The sequence below is a fragment of the Aspergillus affinis genome, assembly GCF_023601865.1.
Source record: "Aspergillus affinis strain CMG 70 chromosome Unknown NODE_27_length_306053_cov_87_951578, whole genome shotgun sequence".
In the NCBI taxonomy this organism is placed as follows: Eukaryota; Fungi; Ascomycota; class Eurotiomycetes; order Eurotiales; family Aspergillaceae; genus Aspergillus; species Aspergillus affinis.
In genome coordinates, this window is record NW_026515808.1 from 110,384 (window position 1) to 129,280 (window position 18,897).

General features: G+C 50.9%; 8 protein-coding genes across 8 annotated transcripts; 3 read left to right on the forward strand and 5 right to left on the reverse strand.

Moving 5' to 3' along the window:
- Positions 1 to 363: 363 nt before the first annotated feature.
- On the reverse strand, positions 364 to 1,560 carry KD926_005508 (uncharacterized protein; the record flags this gene model as incomplete). Its single annotated transcript, XM_053098712.1, has 1 exon — positions 364 to 1,560. One exon carries the CDS (start codon positions 1,558 to 1,560, stop codon positions 364 to 366), a length of 1,197 nt encoding a protein of 398 aa, XP_052957411.1.
- Positions 1,561 to 3,508: 1,948 nt separating this feature from the next.
- Positions 3,509 to 5,347, forward strand: KD926_005509 (adenosine deaminase family protein; the record flags this gene model as incomplete). The annotated part of the gene is made up of 3 exons (XM_053098713.1): positions 3,509 to 3,659; positions 3,718 to 5,105; positions 5,159 to 5,347. The coding sequence occupies 3 exons, from the start codon at positions 3,509 to 3,511 to the stop codon at positions 5,345 to 5,347; spliced, it is 1,728 nt and encodes a 575-aa protein (XP_052957412.1).
- Positions 5,348 to 6,382: 1,035 nt separating this feature from the next.
- Positions 6,383 to 7,201, forward strand: KD926_005510 (uncharacterized protein; the record flags this gene model as incomplete). Its single annotated transcript, XM_053098714.1, has 2 exons — positions 6,383 to 6,567; positions 6,703 to 7,201. 2 exons carry the CDS (start codon positions 6,383 to 6,385, stop codon positions 7,199 to 7,201), a joined length of 684 nt encoding a protein of 227 aa, XP_052957413.1.
- A 154-nt stretch (positions 7,202 to 7,355) lies between these two features.
- KD926_005511 (DUF2855 family protein) lies at positions 7,356 to 8,649 on the reverse strand (the record flags this gene model as incomplete). Its single annotated transcript, XM_053098715.1, has 2 exons — positions 7,356 to 7,652; positions 7,708 to 8,649. The coding sequence occupies 2 exons, from the start codon at positions 8,647 to 8,649 to the stop codon at positions 7,356 to 7,358; spliced, it is 1,239 nt and encodes a 412-aa protein (XP_052957414.1).
- Positions 8,650 to 8,890: 241 nt separating this feature from the next.
- Positions 8,891 to 9,964, reverse strand: KD926_005512 (NAD(P)-binding protein; the record flags this gene model as incomplete). Its single annotated transcript, XM_053098716.1, has 4 exons — positions 8,891 to 9,138; positions 9,193 to 9,539; positions 9,589 to 9,815; positions 9,881 to 9,964. 4 exons carry the CDS (start codon positions 9,962 to 9,964, stop codon positions 8,891 to 8,893), a joined length of 906 nt encoding a protein of 301 aa, XP_052957415.1.
- Positions 9,965 to 10,257: 293 nt separating this feature from the next.
- Positions 10,258 to 11,248, reverse strand: KD926_005513 (RTA1 domain-containing protein; the record flags this gene model as incomplete). Its single annotated transcript, XM_053098717.1, has 4 exons — positions 10,258 to 10,447; positions 10,510 to 10,711; positions 10,760 to 11,008; positions 11,071 to 11,248. The coding sequence occupies 4 exons, from the start codon at positions 11,246 to 11,248 to the stop codon at positions 10,258 to 10,260; spliced, it is 819 nt and encodes a 272-aa protein (XP_052957416.1).
- A 735-nt stretch (positions 11,249 to 11,983) lies between these two features.
- On the forward strand, positions 11,984 to 13,714 carry KD926_005514 (uncharacterized protein; the record flags this gene model as incomplete). Its single annotated transcript, XM_053098718.1, has 3 exons — positions 11,984 to 12,220; positions 12,268 to 12,615; positions 12,686 to 13,714. The coding sequence occupies 3 exons, from the start codon at positions 11,984 to 11,986 to the stop codon at positions 13,712 to 13,714; spliced, it is 1,614 nt and encodes a 537-aa protein (XP_052957417.1).
- A 381-nt stretch (positions 13,715 to 14,095) lies between these two features.
- On the reverse strand, positions 14,096 to 18,387 carry KD926_005515 (tryptophan synthase; the record flags this gene model as incomplete). The annotated part of the gene is made up of 14 exons (XM_053098719.1): positions 14,096 to 14,160; positions 14,247 to 14,552; positions 14,605 to 14,710; positions 14,766 to 14,820; positions 15,615 to 15,671; positions 15,724 to 15,930; positions 16,021 to 16,541; positions 16,596 to 17,584; positions 17,642 to 17,670; positions 17,723 to 17,955; positions 18,003 to 18,053; positions 18,107 to 18,126; positions 18,178 to 18,265; positions 18,340 to 18,387. The coding sequence occupies 14 exons, from the start codon at positions 18,385 to 18,387 to the stop codon at positions 14,096 to 14,098; spliced, it is 2,775 nt and encodes a 924-aa protein (XP_052957418.1).
- Positions 18,388 to 18,897: the final 510 nt, after the last annotated feature.

Below are 18,897 nucleotides of genomic sequence, written 5' to 3' on the forward strand. Positions count from 1 at the left end.
AAATCCGGAGCTAGATGAATCGAGCGCGATATACGTGTATGATGATGGGAAATGCTAGAATGAGAAATTAGAAGTGGCAGAGCGCCGAATTCCTTCATATAGGGTTGTACAGTCCTAATATCAGGCTATTCCACGGTTTCCAAAGGTTTGATAGTCCTACTACCTTGGGAATGAGGGAGTATCCCCGCCAAATTGGGCACAAGCATTTGACAGAGTCTTTGGGGATCAATAGTACTAGACGTGGTTACTGATAAGAATGACAACAAAGCAATATATATTACAGCATAAAAGCTTAGAGGCGTTAATCTCCATTCATATGAATTACATAGCATTTCACAGTTCCATTAAATTGTACTATCGCCATCATACCGCAACCCCCGGTGACTGCGCTTTCAGCAACATGTCCAAGGCCGTACTCCCAGCTTCATTGCTCGGTAGTGCCCCTAAATCATCCAACCCAATTCCCATCGTTTGTGAACATGTGCGACCGCCTGTTTGTAACTCAAATGTCTTCCCCGAATCACACTGCGCCGTTGTTGACAGAGTTGACAGCGTGACGCCGCCACACCCGTAGAGCATGTCCAACTCGATGGTCTCCAGTTGCGGAAACTGGCTTTGCATACTGCCCATCACCGCCAGCCAGCCCGGGGAGAGCCCCGTTACGCCGGTCAAATCAATTCTTCGTAGACTCAATCGCGATTTGTATAGAATGCGTATCAGGTTGTCTGCCTGAATAGCCGTGAAGGCGAGTGTAATTCGTTCAAGTGTACTTGGCAGAGCCTCAGATCTACTAAGCTGAGCAAAGAATTCCATAGCCAGATCTCTAGGACCCAGGCTGAGATAGAGCTTTCGGAGGCTAGACGCATGGCAGATCGAGTCTAAAATAAAGGAGTAATTGTTTGGCGTAAGATCATGTTCTAGATGAAGATTCTCCAGCTGTCCCCATGCAGCGCGAAACCCAGGGTTGCCAAATAGACACTTGGGTAGCCGTTTGATGCTCATCGTCTCTGCGGTATAGTTTATTCCTTTGCCGTACCATAGTAGCTTTACTGGTAGACACGCGTCGGCCATGATATCGTATAGAATCGTGGCGACATCGTCTGGCTTCAATTGTTGCTCGTTGCTTGTTTCTTCTCGCAAGTGGTCACAACACGCGATAGGGGAGATGATGAACGACCGGCAGTGCGGAAGATGGTGCGCTAGGTCGTCACGTAGCCGCCGAACAATCGGAATATCAAGTGGACTCCGTAGATGTCCTGCCACGCTCCATTGCCATTGTATACCGCGGCCGAGATGCGGCTCAGGAGCCATCACGACCACTCGCTGGACGTACTGGCGCATAACAGGATTCTGAGCGATCGCATGTAGATGATTGAGCCCTTGTTCAGAGAAGTCGAGGTATACTTCTGCATATCGCTGAGCGAAACGGTGAATTGTGTGGTGGTATGTATGGCAGCAGGTTCCGACGAGGGCGGCAAGATCCGGGGTAGGGAGCTCGTCGCAGATCATCTCGATGATCTCGAGAGGGAGGGAGGGTAATTGACTCTTTGATCTTGGCATTGTCATTGCGTTGATTGCCATTAATTCTGCAAAAAAAAAGATTGAACTGTGAGTGAAGGGACTGCGGGGAGAGCGAGGCCATTAAAGGGCAGATCCCCAGGGTCCCCGATGTACCTTGGAGGCACACATTCCACCCGGGTACATGAGAGCTCGTCAGAGTGACTAAGATGAGGAAGATCGGGACTGATAAGCTTAACGGCCATCTGGTTCCTTACTTAGTCACCGTTGATCTGCGAGATGCCATGTCTGATAAGTTTAATTCGATCGCGTGCAATCTGATACCCCGGATGCGGCAATCGTGAAGATTCCGAGGGAATGAGAACCATCACCACTTTGCAGGGGTCATGATGCTCCATTAGTTCACAACAAAGGAATAGTGATGACTAACAATATTTCACGACTGGCGACAGTAACTTTGTCATGGTATTTATCCTGGCGGCATAAAGGTTTCTGCGTTATCCCCATATCACAATACAGTTTTGGACCCAGATATATATCCCATAATGGAGCAACACCTAAGACTCCCTCGAATGATCAATGAAGGATCTCGCGGTGCAAAATTCATGTTTAAATCGTGTCGCAAGCATTGATTCTTCCATTTTCTCATTCATCCTCGGGATTCAATACCTTTTCAGTCCGTTTGGTGCATGAGACGAGACTACTGCCACTCCATGCCCGGCCAGCAAGTGTTATCTGCGCCGATAACAAATGAGGTATTTTTGACTCCCGCGGGAGACTCGGTCGGACGAAAATTAATTAAAGGATTGCAGTAGCCCTGCACGGATCAATCCTTTGTGAGTCACAAGGCATAATGCAATGACTGAATGTCAACAAACAAACAAATAGTCGCGCTAAGAAAACAGACCAATAATCAGGATCCAACCATTATCAAGATCGAGACCCCGACCAGATGAAGAGGGGAAAGAGCAGAACAGGCTGGTCGAGATCGAGGGGACGAAGTAGGGCTGCATGCAGCTGCTACCACATCATACAAGCTCATTTACAGTCCAGCTCAGCCCAGGCTCCTTCCAACTCGAGCTCCTCTCGCGTTGACTCCGCCAACAATGGAGGAACGACTGCAGAAATTCTTCCTCTCCGCCAGTCACCGCGGCCATTCACGGGCGCTGGTGGATCCGCTAGATCAGCTTTGCGCCAAGCGACGCTAAAGACGAGCAGCCAAGGCGCCATGAAGAGCGAAAGAAGTGGAGAAGAGGCCAATGGCTTGGATCTGGGAGTACAGTGTACGACTTATTTACTCCGTGCGGAAGGAGCTGTAGACTGGCACATTGCGCGGGGTTTGCTGTGTGAATGCCTGAGTGCAATAATACTTCTGACCACGAGAAGAGGAGACTGTCAGCCAATCTACTCGACCTAGCGTGTCGATCCAAGAACGCAGCTGAAGCTGGCGGATGGACATTATTCAGGAGATGCTTCGCGTCATCCCTGCATTCATCTCTACTTCGTACGCCCGTCACCCCTTGCGTCAAGGACGGGGTCACCCGTCCCACACGAAACGAATAGAATAAGAATACTGATCTTATCGAAGACTTAGCCTATGCACTGTTTTGAATGAACTGTGGACAAGATGACCCGGTCTGCTTGGACAGAGGAGACCCTGGGAAACGGCAACATCCGAGTCCAATCGGACATGTCACTCAATAGTTCAGGAACTAGTCAGATTGACCACCGGCACCGCGGAAAGGCTGAAAGTGAAGGCACATAGATTTAGGCTAGCTGCATATCTCCTCCCTCGCATCAAAGCAGGCAATTGACCGACGATCAGGGTTGCATTCGGTGGGTCGCCGTGATTACAGGCCGCACCGACCAAAACATTGCCCGACTAGCGTGTTCACCATCGAAGGGAATGAATATTTAAACCGGGCACGAAATGGATGGTTGACTTTTTTTTTTCTCCCTCAAGAACTTTCACCGGTAATCCTCGCCCGCCATGCGTGTCCTCGGTCTTGTCACCGTCGCTTTCGCGGCCTGGTCGGCTGCCCAGGAATGGGATCCCATGCTCTCTGCCAACGACAGCATCGTGCAGAAGCATATGCTGGCGCGATCTAACATGATCACGCTAGAGAAGCGTCAGCGACAAGGTGCGTTACCTGTTGATCTCCATACCGTCATGCGTGATCGCTAATATAGGCGAAATAGATTACGATTTCCGGCAGAACATGTCGTCCGTGGCGCGAGAGGCCGACGCCCTGGTGAAGGCTATTCGCCAGGAGGAGATTGACGACTACTGGCGACACTACGCCGTGCTGCAGAACCACACGGACGAGCGCTTCGCCGGCATGATGTTCCCTCTGGCGCGCCCGTACATTGCCGAAACCAAGTTGTGGCGCATTGTCAGGCGCATGCCCAAGGGCGCGTTACTGCACGCGCATTTGACGGCTATGTTGCCCTTCGATGTGCTCCTGGAGACCGTGGTGAACACCGAGGGCATGGTGGTCAGCGCCTCGCAGAGCCTCGACACCCCCGAGAGTCGCGAGAATGCCACCATCGCCTTCTCGCACGTTAACGAGACCCTGTCCGCCGGTGCAGACATCACCTCGGCTGACTACGTGCCTGACACGAAGGTGCTGGTGACCGACGTCGTCAGCACATTCCCCGGCGGCCAGGACGGCTTTTTCGCATTCGCGAAAACCAAGATGGAGGTGCAGCCCGAAAACTCCATCCAGCACGAGCTAGGCGTCGACGAGATTTGGCGTCGCTTCCAGGACATGTTCGACCCGGCCGGTACGCTGTTGACCTACGAGCCTATCGTGCGCACCTTCTACCAGCGCCTATTTGGCCGCCTCGCCGCGGACGGCATCAACTGGGTCGAGATCCGCGCTGGTGGATCTAGTGGCAAACTGGTGCACGAGGGCGACGAAGACCCCGACCCGAGCCTTGACGCCTGGTGGACGGTGTTGGAAGAGGAACTGCAGAACTTCAAGGACAGCGAAAACGGCCGCAACTTCTGGGGCGCGCGAGTGATCTGGTCCGACTGGCGTGGCGGCACGAATGCGGCGCTGAGCCGAAGCATGAAGATCGCGCTGGAACGCAAGCTAAAGTTCCCCGAGCTTTTCAGTGGCTACGACGTGGTTGCGCAGGAGGATCTGGGCCGCACCCTGGCGGATCTGGCGCCGGAGCTGCTCTGGTTCCAGGAACAGGCGGCGAACTTGAACGTCTCGGTGCCCTTCTTCTTCCACGCGGGCGAGACGCTGGGTGATGGCAACTCGACTGACCTGAACCTGGTGGATGCCCTGGTGTTCGGCACGCGTCGCATCGGTCACGGCTTTTCGCTGTACAAGCACCCTCACCTGATCGAGCAGGTGATTGAGAACGGCGTCATGGTGGAGGTGTGTCCCATCTCCAACGAGGTGCTGCGTCTGGCGACGGATATCCTGCACCATCCCTTGCCGGCGATGATCGCGCACGGAGTGCCCACGGCCATTAGCAACGACGACCCGGCCATGCTGGGCCAGGATGCTGCCGGTGTAAGCTACGACTTTTACCAGGTGATTCAAGGATTCGACAACGTGGGACTGGCTGGTCTGGTGAGCACTTCTTCATCCGTAAGAATTAACCCGCAGAGACTGACCGAGAACAGGGCGCTCTCGCACAGAACAGTATCCGGTGGTCGCACTTCGAGGATCAGTCGGACGACCAGTGGATCATTGACATCGACCAGGGCGAGAACGGTGATGGGATCAAGGCCCAGCGTCTTCAGCAGTGGAAGCAGGAGTGGGAGGAGTTCTGCCAGTGGGTGGTCAGCGAGTTCGGATCGCAGGCAGCATGATGAGACGAGACGTGTGACGAAGATAGTGAACAGCATCTATGGTTCTAGCATTATGTTTTTCTTTGACAACTTAATCTTCTAATATCAATCAATACAATTCAACATTATTAACGTGGAGCTCTGTCCGGTACCATTATCTGTATACAGTATTCTGTTTCCTAGATTGTTCGAGCGTTTAAAATTGCAGGTATCCATATGCCAAATGCCATTACGCAAGGGAGGAATAGCTTCTAAGTGGAAAGAATGTCGGGGGTGGATTCTATTCTAGTTGTAGCAACTTTTGAATTTCTGCTTGGACACGCTGTAGTGACGGGGCAAGAAACCTCAACCATCTATCCCTAGGATAGATAGGAATGTATGGCGCTGCCATATGGCATGCTCGCTAGACTGATCGTGCATGACCCTTGGGTTTTCGCCGCCGAGGATATTTGTTGTGTGTTTTCATCGGCATTCCATGCAGATCAGGGGTCATAACACCTCCCGCAAAGAGATCAAGTGTGAAGGGGCGAGGTGAGAGGCGGCGAAAGCACGAAGTAACGGATACTGCAAGAATAAGTCGCCGTGGCAAAACGATGAGAAACCGAAATCAAGGCTAGTCAGATCGTGAAGGGGATTGTTGGTTCGGCGGAGTTTTTTTAGATTTTGCGCGAGGCGAAATTAGTCCTTTTTTTGGGGGGGTCCAGGGACCACCAGGGTCACGGAGAAGAATGGGAGATATCAATCAAAAGACTGTAGGACAATTATTCTGGTAAGAAGAACGGATCACACTCCAATGCAGACGTTAAGTTGAGTCTTGTCGCTGATCTCCTTCCATCAACTCCGGGCATCGTCCGCATTTCTGGAACTCGTGGGTAGAAAATGAAGCCCGCTTGCATCAGTGGAGCATAGCCCCAAGCTAAGAGCCAACTAGTTTAATAGCTCGTAACTAACCAAAGCCAAAGGCACCAGTGAACTGGTTAAGACTTTCATTTATAATCTTGGCTTCAGCCCCGTGCGTCACTCCGTCTCCGAATCTCTCTCTTGTCACCCACTACGATGGCAACCCCCAGCGAAATGATGAACGAAAAAACAGACCTGGAGAGATCCTCTCGGGAACCCGTCAACCCCGAAATACTCAATCCTTTATTGTTCCTGTTGGCATCTCGCCGCGGCGTGCGCAACGATGAACGCTTCGCCGAGACCGCTGTGTCGGATGACTACATCATGCGATATCAAGGCCAGTCCGGCGTGGAAGCCATCAGCACGAGGCCTCTCTGGAAGAGATTTATTTTCTCTTAAGGGATCTCGGGCGGCAAGTAAGTTAGGTTTGACTCTGAACTGTGGAGTCGAAATGTACACCAAACTCACTGGAACAGATTCATGATCGTCTTTTGCATGTTCAACATGGGTTATGTCGGTTCCGATATGATTGACCACAAATCCGAAGACCCAGAGTACAAGCTCTCTATGCTCTACTCTCACTTGCGAATAGGCGCCTACACTGCTCTTCTCACGACCTTTCTCCTTCTCGCGGCCAAGAGATACGCAAAACGCCTGGCCGCCGCCGCCATGCCGCCGCAGTATGATCCCACGTTCTACCAGTACCGATTGACCAGCGCCTTGGAGGAACGCTGCATAGAATATCGTGAAATCATCACCGCTAATACGGATGAGATGAATGGGTATTGGAACGAACAACCATCGCTGTGTGAACGGTTCCGGATACTCGGACTGGTGGACCCTGAGCAGGCCAGTCATGTATACGATGTGGTCGTGCGCTTTTACAACAACGGACACATTTTAATGCAGTTTCCAGCGGCAGATCCGACGGCGAAGCGGCCAATTGTGACCATGTTGGCGAATACATCTTCTTGATTGGATGATTTGCGATCTTTAATTGACAGGCAGGCGATTCAGAGGGTGGCGTATTGGGATCTTCGTCTCTTACTTCTGGCCGCTGAATGGTTTTTTTTTTTTTTTTTTTTCACGACCGGGGGACTTAATGACTACCGTTCGCGCGAACAGTAATCTACAGCTCGTACACAAGAGCCTCTTCAGATCCCACGTCGCCATGACACAGTCTCTGCCAACCACCGTCGATGCCCTGCGGTCCATCGACTCCGCTACCCCAGACGAGGCGCATGTCGGGAATTGCGACGTTGCGCTCATCTAGCCATTGATTCCAGCGCTTGTTGACGGCATTGAGATAATCGTCTGGGATATTGCCCTGCAGCAAGGTATCCTGAACCCCAGCTGTATTGTACTGGATTTTGCCCTCGGCCACCATTGCGTCTCGCGCTGCTTGCACTTCCTCGCTCGTGTAGACCTAACCGCGTTAGCTCCTAGTACCATAAAAGAATATGAGCTGTATATGTATATACCTTTTGTTGTCCCCCAACATGAATGATTACTCTCTTGCTGGTCTTTAAGCCCTCAGTATGCTTGATCAACTCGCATAGTCGACGCAAACTATCGCCCCTGCCCCCAAAATCCACGATAACAAGTTTCGTCGGCTTGCGATCAGCTAGCCAGTCGGCTGATTTCTCCAGCTCATCATAAGAAACCGCGCGCACAGGAAATCCCGAGCTCGCTGCAGGTGAAATCAAGGGCTCCGGGGAGGAGCTCACGAGGAGGTATCCTAACGGTAAATTCGCCGACCGTCTCGCAAAATTATATGTGAACAAACGCGCCGTCTTAGCCGATGCTCCCAACGCGATGACCACTGCCGAAGAGACATCAGCGTCCTCAGCCGTCCAGGGAAGTCCGGCACTGGCACCGAGCGGGTGAATCGGCTGCAGCGGATTCAGCACATATTCGCTCAGCAAATATCCGGCTCGCCAAGTACCGTTAAAAACAGTAGACCATGCCATCCGATCCTTTTCTTGGTCGTAAGCCACAGCGTAGCGATTGTACAACGGCATCAGGGCCTGTCTATGTGGGCTGGTCTCGATCCATGTGCCGTCCGGCTGACCCGGGGTGACGGTAAGATCAACCGAAGTATTGGCAGTGGGCCAGAACCCCCAAAGTCGCGTGCCTGGCAGAAGGGACGTTGTGCTCTCCAATACGATGCCGTACCCCCAGGCAGGCACGATTCCCCAGGTTGACTGGTCGTTGTAGGGGGCAGGTGAATTTGATGGAACGGGATAGGTGTCCCACCAGCGGAGAATGTGGCCGCTGCGCGCATAACTGAGGTTGTTGGATGTCAGGCTTACTAGCTCCGGTTTCACGCGGATGGACGAGGGAGGTAACGGGCTAATTGCCGGGTTGAGGGAGATAGTGGTATGTTCGGCGTTGTTAGATTTGGAGACGACATGGATGTGCATGATGAATGAGTGGCTTGTATCTAGAATATACAGATTGCATCAGGGGATAACTAATGTTGATAAATAATCACCCAGAGGTATTACAAAGGGAGTGAGTCAAATCCTACTGTTGGCCAAGACGTGGCATGTCCTACTCCGTGTATTTATGACTCATTGCAGGGATTTGAATCCTTTTGGTCAAAGAGTGTACTAAATCAAGAATGCGAAGATACGTCTCCAATAGAGCTTGAAAGACACAGCATCACCGGTCTTTCCAGACATTCATCACTTCTTCCGCAGTCGTGACTTTGATGTCGGGGAATCTGTCATCCAGGGCTTTATCTGGAGGAATGAAATATCCTCCAGTGGCCGCGACACGATGGAATAGCGCAAAGATGGCCTCGTCAGACTGGTCTGATGCTTTGAACCCGGCATCTTCAAACTCGGGGAATGAGATTTTGCCCTTTCGTAGAGTCTCAAGATCCTCGTACTTGACTGTGAATTTGTCCTCTACTTCCCGTCAGTCATGTTTGTTAGCGTTTTCTTCTTATCTTGTGGACAAACCTCGAACGCGTTCTGCATGCTTCAAGATCTTATTAAACGAGGCCGTCACACCCGCAAAACAGCTGACACGCGGCCACTCCTCCAAATCCATCAGTCGAGCAACGAACCGACCGAGATCCTGCGTCGTAATGAAGCTAACAGGTGTTTCGCCGTCTCCAGGAATTACAGCCCACTTGCGCTGCACATTCACGGCATTCACCCATGGCTTTAAATGACTTCTCCAGTGCGGAAGGCCATAGTAATCGAGAAACATACCATTCACAACGCGAGTATGCTCGAGGCCAGTGGTTTCAATCATACGAAGGGCATCGAATGCCCATTTTGCCGTGGGAATGTAGGAGATATGTCTAAACATGTATTAGTATAGACAACGAACCCGAAGGATTGGGCACATACTCTTCCTTGAATAACATGTCGAACTCGCTTACGACGAATCGTCGCGTGAATTTAGACCTATCTGCCGCGCGAATCAAGTTGATTTGCGTGTCGCTCGACTCATCCGAGATCATCCCAAAGACACAAATGACGGTGTCGATTTGCTCGGCCTCAAAAGCCAAGGCAGTGGATTCAACGTCGTTGTAGTCTACTTGGAGGATTCGGAAGATGTCTCCATCGCCGGGTGCCTGTTTCCGTCAGATAGGTCTTTGGAGGGGACGGTGGGATTTACTTTGCGTGACAGCACAATCACCTGGTGTTTTCCATGCTCAATCAACGACTCTACGATGGTTCGCCCAACGCTTCCGGTTCCTCCTGCGACGGCGATGATTCCCATGTTGTTTGGGTGAGAGTGGGGTGAGTTGGAGAAGTTTATTCCGTACGGGGTATGCCAGTGAATGATTCGGTGTATTTGGACTCCGCTTGGCATAAGCACTAGCAATAATGATGGTGAAAGACTGCAGATGTGACTCAAGCGATTCCTTCGGTCTTGGCCGCGCAGATCCTTCATATGAGAAAGGGGAATACTTTACAATCTTTCCGTGTACCTGGTTGACCTGTTGCGTTTATAGAGTCCTGGAATTAAGCCTATGACTGTAACTTTGGTGCTAATATTGAATATGAAGTTCCTCACCAACCGGACGTCTTTTGCGAGAATGACGTCTCCTTCTTTTCCGACGTCCATGTGGACTCGTCCTTCGACTCCTGGTCACGATCTGGCTGGGATGATGCAACAGCAAGACCACCATTACCAGAAACATCAATAGTCCGTCGAACACATAGAGCCAAAACTCTTTTGACTGGAGAGTGCCGTCCGTTTCTTGCACGTACTCAATAACCCGAAAGACTGATCGAATCATAATCAACGTACTAACAACGTACAGTACAATCAGGAATCGCCTCCAAGGGGCTCGCAGGTCAACAGACCGCTGCGTAGGACTGTTCACCATCCGGATGTGGAAGATTACCGAGACGATCACGAACAGCCCGAAGAAGACAATCTGTACTGCTAACCCTGCAATTATGATCCAGTTTCCCAGATCTTGTTTGTCCTTAGTGTCTGCTTGCGCCAGGACGCCTCCGCCTGGTCTGATCAATAGAGAGATTTTGGATCAGGAGAGGAAGATCGTACCACCGCCTTGTGCAAGAAAGGAGATAACATCGCCGACAACGAATATTCTCGTGATCCATCGACCTCGGATTATGGATCTTGAATCCCCATCGACGAACTGGATCAACCGTCCTAAGATCATGTATATGGATGCTGCGAAGAGCGCGGGGGCGACCAGGAGTAACAACGTCTGCATGATATACGGGCCTGTCGTCCAGTCGGGAGTCTCTCGACTATTCAGTATTCGTCCAACATATCCGATGGTTTCGCCTTTTAAAGGTTAGCCTCTGTCGGAGGACGAAAACAAACAAAAAGGGAAAGGAAGGTCATACACAAGCCGCCGATGATAAATGGTGTAAAAGAACAAGTTCGTCGGGCAATAAAATAAACCAAATGTATGCTTGTCAAGACCCCGAAACAAGCGGTGGCAGCGACCGCGGCCGGGAATGAAGGATCATAGTGGTAGAGACGATATTCTCCTACTACCATGTTGGCAGCAGGGATCGGCATTCGTAATTGAATGGGGAACTTCCATCATAAGCGACGAGGTCGAATAGAGAATTTTAAATAGATTCCAGAGCAATGAGTCTGGTGGTTGCAAAATCTCTGGCGCCTACCGCAATGTCGTTCTCGTTCCCATGTCTCTTTTAGGGTAAGCGTGGTAGGTCTTATAGCGATCTGGAGATTTTGCAGTCAAGCCCGCGGTGGGCCGACTAATTAAATGCCAAATCCAATAAGAGATTATAAGATGATGAGGTACATCTCGGTTGTGGGGAAGTTGTTCTGCGTTTGCTCATGGATTTTCGCTGCCCGATGCTTGGCTTGCAGCCGTCTTAGTAGTTTGTCAGGCATTTGCAAAGAGCATTGCAGGCGATAGAAAATCAGAGCAAAGATCAAGATTCAAATCAAGCATGCCACTGATCCACGCCTCCCCGCGTGATCTGCCCTGAGGACCTGTGATGTCGGTTTCTCGGTCCGATGTTGCAGCGACGTGAATATCCAAAGGCGCCAATTTGCGGGGAAACCGTCTCTCCGGATAATTGGGTGGATGGCCATGAATTTCTGTATCCTCATTGCTTCGATCGTGAGTCTGTCCTTCCTTATGCCCGGGCTATATATTAGGGAGTCAACATCGCTGTGCCCCATCATCGTTCACACCTCTCAATCCTCTCAACCATCCCAACTGACCCAACTAAGCTTCTTACCGCACTCGTTAATCCTCAGTAGAAATCGAAAGCGACCAAAATGAAGGTGTTTCTTTTCTATCTGACTCTAATCCTCCAGGCTTTCCTGGCAGGCGGCTTTCCGGGTGCATCGAGGCCCCTAGTCGATCTTGGATACTCGACCTACGAAGGGCTTCGACTCAATGCTGGAGTTGACCAGTATCTCGGCATGCGCTATGCAGCACCACCCTTGGGGAACTTGAGGTTCAGAGCACCCCAGGCTCCACCCCGAACAGACTCAATCCAAACTGCATTCAAGGTGAGAGACCCAGAACCCAAGAGCGTATCATGACTAAAATCCCACAGCACGGTCCGATCTGCGTGGGCTTGGGTGAAAACGTCACAACGGGCGACAAGGCAGAAGATTGCCTGTTTATAAACGTTTTTACTCCGTCCAACGCAACAGTGACGTCTAGGCTCCCGGTCTGGGTCTTCATCCAAGGAGGAGGGTACGCTCAAAACTCAAATGCCAATTATAACGGAACCAAGGTTGTCCAAGAGTCTGGACATGGCATCGTGTTTGTCACGCTGAACTACCGAGTTGGCGCCCTGGGATTCCTGGCAAGCGAGAAGGTGAGGAAGAATGGCAATCTGAATGCCGGGCTTCTGGATCAGCGAATGGCTTTGCAATGGGTGCAAGAGCATATTCCAAAGGTATGATAACTCACATCCCGCTCAGTTGCAGCTCGAATTCCTGAGATCTGACCAACTTGGCTGAGGGTAGTTTGGAGGTGACCCCAATCACGTTGTCATCCATGGTTGTTCTGCTGGAGCCGGCTCGGTTGGCTATCACCTCGTGGCGTACGGAGGGAGAGACGACCACTTGTTCACTGGTGCGATCTTCCAGTCCCCATTTTGGCCAACCCAGAGGACTGTATCGGAGACCGAGTGGCAATTCGATCGCTTCGTGATAGACGCCGGCTGTGTCAACGCGCCCGATGCACTGGCCTGCCTTCGCTCGATCGACATCAACCAGCTCCAGGCCGCGAATGTCGCGTCGGCATTCCCCAACACCACCGCTACCCCTCTTGTGCGCTGGTATTTCTTGCCAGTGGTCGACAATGACCTCGTAGTCGACCGCCTTTATGCCCTCTTCGAGCGAGGGCGATTTATCAAGGTACCGGTCATGGTGGGCGACGATACCGACGAAGGCTCATATTTCGCCTTCAACGCGTCCACCAAGACTGAAGTTTCCCAGTTCCTGAGGAATTATTACCCGGATCTGGAGAAACGTCAGCTGGAGACCATCAATAGTGTATATGAGAAATCGGCCACCCTGCCTTACCACGCCCCATTCTTCTCGGCGGCATCCGCGGCCTACGGCGATGCGACGTTTGTCTGTCCGGGCAACCACATCGCCGCCTCCATCGCCAGGTATCTCTCCCCTGCTCATGTCTGGAACTACCGGGTCAACGTGCAGGACCCTCCCAGCCTGGCGGAAGGGCTGGGGGTTCCGCACACGATCGAGGTCCCAGCCATTTTTGGTCCTGGGTATACCGGCCAGGGGTCTTACTATGAGACCGTCAACGCCGCGGTAGTCCCAGTGATCATGAATTACTGGGTGAGTTTCGTTCGGTCGCTCGATCCGAATCCGCACCGGTACCACCACGCCCCGGAATGGCACTCCTGGGGCAGTGCGGCCGGGATTCGGATGCGACTGCAAACGAACAACACGGCGATGGAGAGAGTGCCGCCGGACGCCACGAGGAAATGTGAATTCTGGCACAACCTGGCACCTGCGATGCAGGTGTAGACGGAGTTCACGTGGGCAGTGATGTTGTTTGAAGTGGTTGAAATTGCTGGAAGATGAAGTCCTCTTTGTTTGTTTCTTGTTCCCTGTGGTCCCGATGGGGAATAGTGCAGTTTGGCGCCGGGATTTCTAATGGAGACTTCCGGGAAAATTCACTTCCGGATTCCGGATCTTTCTTCGTCGCTGAATAATCTGGTTATGATGTCATTCACTGTTGGGGTCTTGTTTATCTACTTTACAGAAAGAGAACATGTACTTTGGCTCTGTTTAACAAAAGCGTTTGGGACGCAAGTTATTGAATTTCTCGAATATTGCTTCTTAGAGGTCTAAGTTCAATCTAAATTACTCCAATACACGTCATCTATAGTTAACCAAAGATTTTCACTAAACAACGGGCGGTTGTTCAACATCATCCGCGCTATTCAAGAAGCTCAAAAAGCAATTCCAACCTGCGCATCATTAGTCCACGGCCGTGAGTTTAGCAACTGAGAAGGCCACGAAGACAAAGAGTCAAGATCAGGAGAGATGTGCATACCGATATTAAATACATTCACACTCAGGACTCGATACTGCAGCGGGACAAGCGACAAGTTCAAGCCTTGCAAAACAGGCCAAATAGTCCAGTTGGCTCGCAGTGCTTCCCAGTACGTGCGCTGTAGTTTGTCCTTGGGATCAACTCCTTCCATTATCGACATGCTGGACAAGAAGACACCGATCATCGTGGGCGCACAGAGCAGCTGGTCGGCGGCGACTCGGGCAGCTAGCGTTCTGGGGACAGTGGAAAGCTGGATTCTATTTTGAAGGAACTGGAACCATTTAGTGGCGACTGGGCCAAATACCGCTATTCGAGCTGTTAGCTACTGACATTCATAGTAATATTCGCGTAGACTAACCTCCTCCATAAAATGCCATGCGCGCAGTGCGTGTCATGTCATGGCGGGCGAGACCTTTCTTTTCTACTCCCTGCTGAGCGAGGCCATCACCCACGGCAAACAGACACTTCATACAACGAATATTAGTTGATTAGTATAATGAGACGACGCTAGGAACATACAGCCGTGGTAAGACTCTGCGTCAGTATCGGACGCTGAACGAGGCTTCTTTGGTACCTGTCGCTGTTAGCCGGGTCGCGAGGTGCACTGACAATTTCCTACCATTTGAACATCTTGATGTAGAAGTAACGCCTGTGAGGTACTATCGAGGTGAATAATACGTCTATAGAGCCGTGAAAGATTTTGCATTGAAGGCTTTCAGGGGCCTTTGTGGACCATGTCGGGAGCGGCTCGATTAGGAAACCTAACCGCCATTGAGGGTTTCTGCGCCAACAGAAGAAGAGAATGACGTTGCCTTGAAGGGTCTACCGAGAAAACTATGCAAATTAAACATTTTACAAGAAAACGAAAAAATACCGACCCTGCAGACTCGAATGGCTTTAAAATGACATCCACAGCTATGTCAAGTTGGTGATCTACGTGATATGCGAGATTTGCGATATGCGATGTTTTGCGAGATATGCGAGAAATACGGCAAGTTGGCTACAATGTGCGAGGAATAGTCTTAGACGAGGGGCGATGCGTCTGAACAAAAGATTTTCGAGGAGAAGGGGCGGAAGCGAGCCAGAATTATAAGATAAGATTGTGAATGTTGTGGTACTTGGTGGGAACATCGGTAGAGTCCTGGGGATGGGCCATTCCATTCTGATCTATGTCTGCAAATATTCTTACAAGTGGAAAAACCCTGCTCTTCATTCAGAAATAGCTCTTGTCCTCTTTTTGTTGCGGTCTACCTGAGACTCTTTGCCACCAGAAAACCTCATCATGCCGGACAGCCTTCGCTAACGCCAGAATGAGTGAGCGGACGACAAAGGTTGGTCGCCGAGGACTATCAAAACCTCAAATCCCACCCGATTTGGGGTCCAAGTCTGGGAAGTTCCTCCGCCACACTTTCCACATCCTTGTCACTTGACTAGAAGTCAGTCGAGAGCGCGAGAACTATGGGGGGGATAGACAAACCCTCTTCCACTGAGACAGATAACAACATCTTGGTCTTTCCTCATTGTCTTGGCCAGCTCCATTGCGCCCCAGACGGCATGGGCACTTTCTAGCGCGGGAGTGATCCCCTCCAGCTCACCGAGCAGCTTGAACCCGGCGAGGGCTTGAGCATCAGTAACGGCAACGAACTGTGCGCGGCCTGAATCTTTCCAGGAACTGAGTTCTGGCCTGTTCAGCCAGTTAGCGAATCATCGTGTCCACACCCGGTATGATATTTGATCGCATGACACAGAAGAAAAATTGGAAGATTCTACTCACCCAACGCCAGCATAGTCCAGACCAGCTGAGATGGAATGGGTGTCCTGGATCTGTCCGTGCTGATCCTGCAAGACATACGTCCTACTCCCATGCAAGACTCCCTTGGTGCCACCGGTTAGAGTAGCGGCATGCCTCTTCGAGTCAAGGCCGTCACCCCCAGCTTCCACTCCCAGAAGCTTCACACTGTGTTGCTCAATGAACGGATAAAACATTCCCAGAGCATTACTGCCCCCACCGATGCAAGCAACAACCGCATCTGGCAGTTTGTTCCGCTGCTCCAGCATTTGTGTCTTCGTCTCTTCTCCAATAATGGTCTGGAAAGTGCGCACAATCGTAGGGAAGGGATGTGGACCAATTGCTGAACCGATAATGTGAAAGGCTGTGTCGACCTTGGTGATCCAAACTCGGAAACTTTCATTCACAGCGTCTCTGAGAGTTTTCGAGCCTGCCTCAACTGGGACGACCTCGGCACCAAGCAATTTGATCCTGAACACGTTCAGGGCCTGTCTTCTAACGTCTTCCTGTACAGCCGTTAGATATAAAGTTGCAGCATCGTTTTAAGCCCGACTACTTACTGCGCCCATGAAGATAGTGCACTTCATGTTGAATTTCGCACAGACAGTGGCAGTTGCTACACCATGCATACCCGCACCGGTCTGAGCAATAATCTCAGTCTTACCCAAGCGGCGAGCCAGAAGGATCTGCGCCAAAGCGCTATTGATCTTATGACTTCCAGTATGGTTCAAGTCCTCACGCTTCAACCAAATAGTGGCTCCACCGACATGTTCAGTAAGGCGATCTGCGACATGGAGATGCCCAGGCCTTCCTAGATAAGGGTAGTAGGATCGAAACTCTGCCCAGAAGTCGGGATCATTCCGGACTTTCTCAAAGCCGGCCTCCAGCTCTGAGAGACATCTCATGAGTGATTCGGGGGCATACGAGCCTCCGAACTCACCGAAACGTGCAGGGAAGAGTTCTGGGTCTTCTCCCTCACCTTTCTCTACCTTTATCTCATCAGGAAGTCCTGAATGGTTGCCATTTGTCTGGACGGCACCATTGGTATGCGCGGCACCGTTGGTATGGGCTCCATTGGTATAAGCTCCGTTAGTATGAGTTCCATTGGTGTGGGCTCCATTTGTGTACACGGCACCATTAGCTTGCACGGCACTGTTGGCTGCATTTGGCTCATCGGCGCCATTCACTGTCTCAATAACTTGAGTCTTTCGATCCTCTGGCAAATTTCTTCTTCCACATATCTCAGTGCAGTATTGTTCGGCAGCTTTGGCCCGCTCCCCAGGGGCGGCCTTAGATAGGGTTGTGATAATTTGACTGCCGATAACAACGCCATCCGCTATGCTGGCTACACTCAGGAAGTGCTCCCTTGTACTGACACCGAAACCAACTGCGGCCGGAACATCGCCCGAGTATTGTTTGATTCGAGCCAATAGTTCGGGTAGGCCGGTACTTAGAGTACCAGTGGCACCGGTGACGCCCATGCGTGATACAACGTAGACAAACGAGTCCGCGAGCTTACAGAGTAGTTTGAGTCGGGTCTCAGTAGTGGCTGAAACGAAGCGTTAGAAGCTAAGTAGGTCGGACGAATCCGGGGAGGGGCGCTTACAAGGAGCGATAAGAGGGACGTATGATAGTCTGTATACAAATGTCAGTGGGAATAATCTATCGTGGGGACATCATCACCTACCCGCCCTTCGCACAGAAATTTCTGAATTTAACGGCCTCGTGTGGGGGAAGGTCCACGACAATGAAGCCGTTGACACCCGCCTCACGACAGTCATTTAACAGTCGCTCCTCGCCATAGCTCAGTAGTGGATTGTAGTAACCCATCAACAGCAGGGGTGCTTTAAGCCCTCTTTTCCGAGCCTGCTTTACCAATCCCAGGGTTGTCTCGATTGTGACATTGTTCGCAAGCGCTTGCTACAATAATAAGTAACTAGGCATACAACATAGGAAAGGCAACGAACAGTGTTTGCGCTTTGAATTGTAGGACCATCCGCGAAGGGATCCGTGAAAGGCTAGCAATCAGGTTAGAAAGATCCGTGAGTATCAACGAGACTGTAGTACTAACAATACCAAGCTCAATAATATCTGTGAAGAAGAATTAGAAATGTAGCTAAATTGAGTCAAGATACTGCATACCTGCACCACCAGCTTCCAATCCCAATATAATATCTACAGCCTCTTCAACACTAGGATAGCCAGCTGTAACAAAGGTTACAAAGGCAGGCTATACCACAAGTTAGAAGTGCTTTCATAAACCTCGGATAAATTCACATAGCTTCCGCCACTCGGGGAACATACGCGATTTTCTTCCTTGCATTGCGCAAAGGTTCTCTTGATAGTCTCCATATTGAAAAAAGACGAAGAAGAAGAAATAGACCAAGATGTTCCGCTCACAGGTCGGTTGAATTGAGAAACATCGAGAGGCCAGAGACTCGGTGCCAGCGAGGTATTTATCCAACGTCTTGCAAATTGGTCCATCGGAGAGGTGTTAATCTGTCACATTGATATTAAGTCCAGACATGCATCAAATCCATCAGCTTCTGAAGGATTCAACCACCCCACTTGCCTGCAGAATAGACAGCCGAGCTATACAATCATGTCGTTTTCTCGCCTCCGAGGGCTTGAGGGGCTGCTGACGCGGCTTAGAACTAGAACGATGAAGATGGAGACATAGTAGCTGCCAAGCAGCTACTTCAGTGAGATCTCAATAGGGTAAAGTCACCAGGCCCCTCGCAATACGAGATGAAGATGCAAAAATGGTATCCGGCTCTTTCCCTACGGACTTGGCTGTTCTACAGGCTCCTTGGTATTAGAATCACAAGGTACACTGTAGAGTAACACTGGGTGGAAAATGAT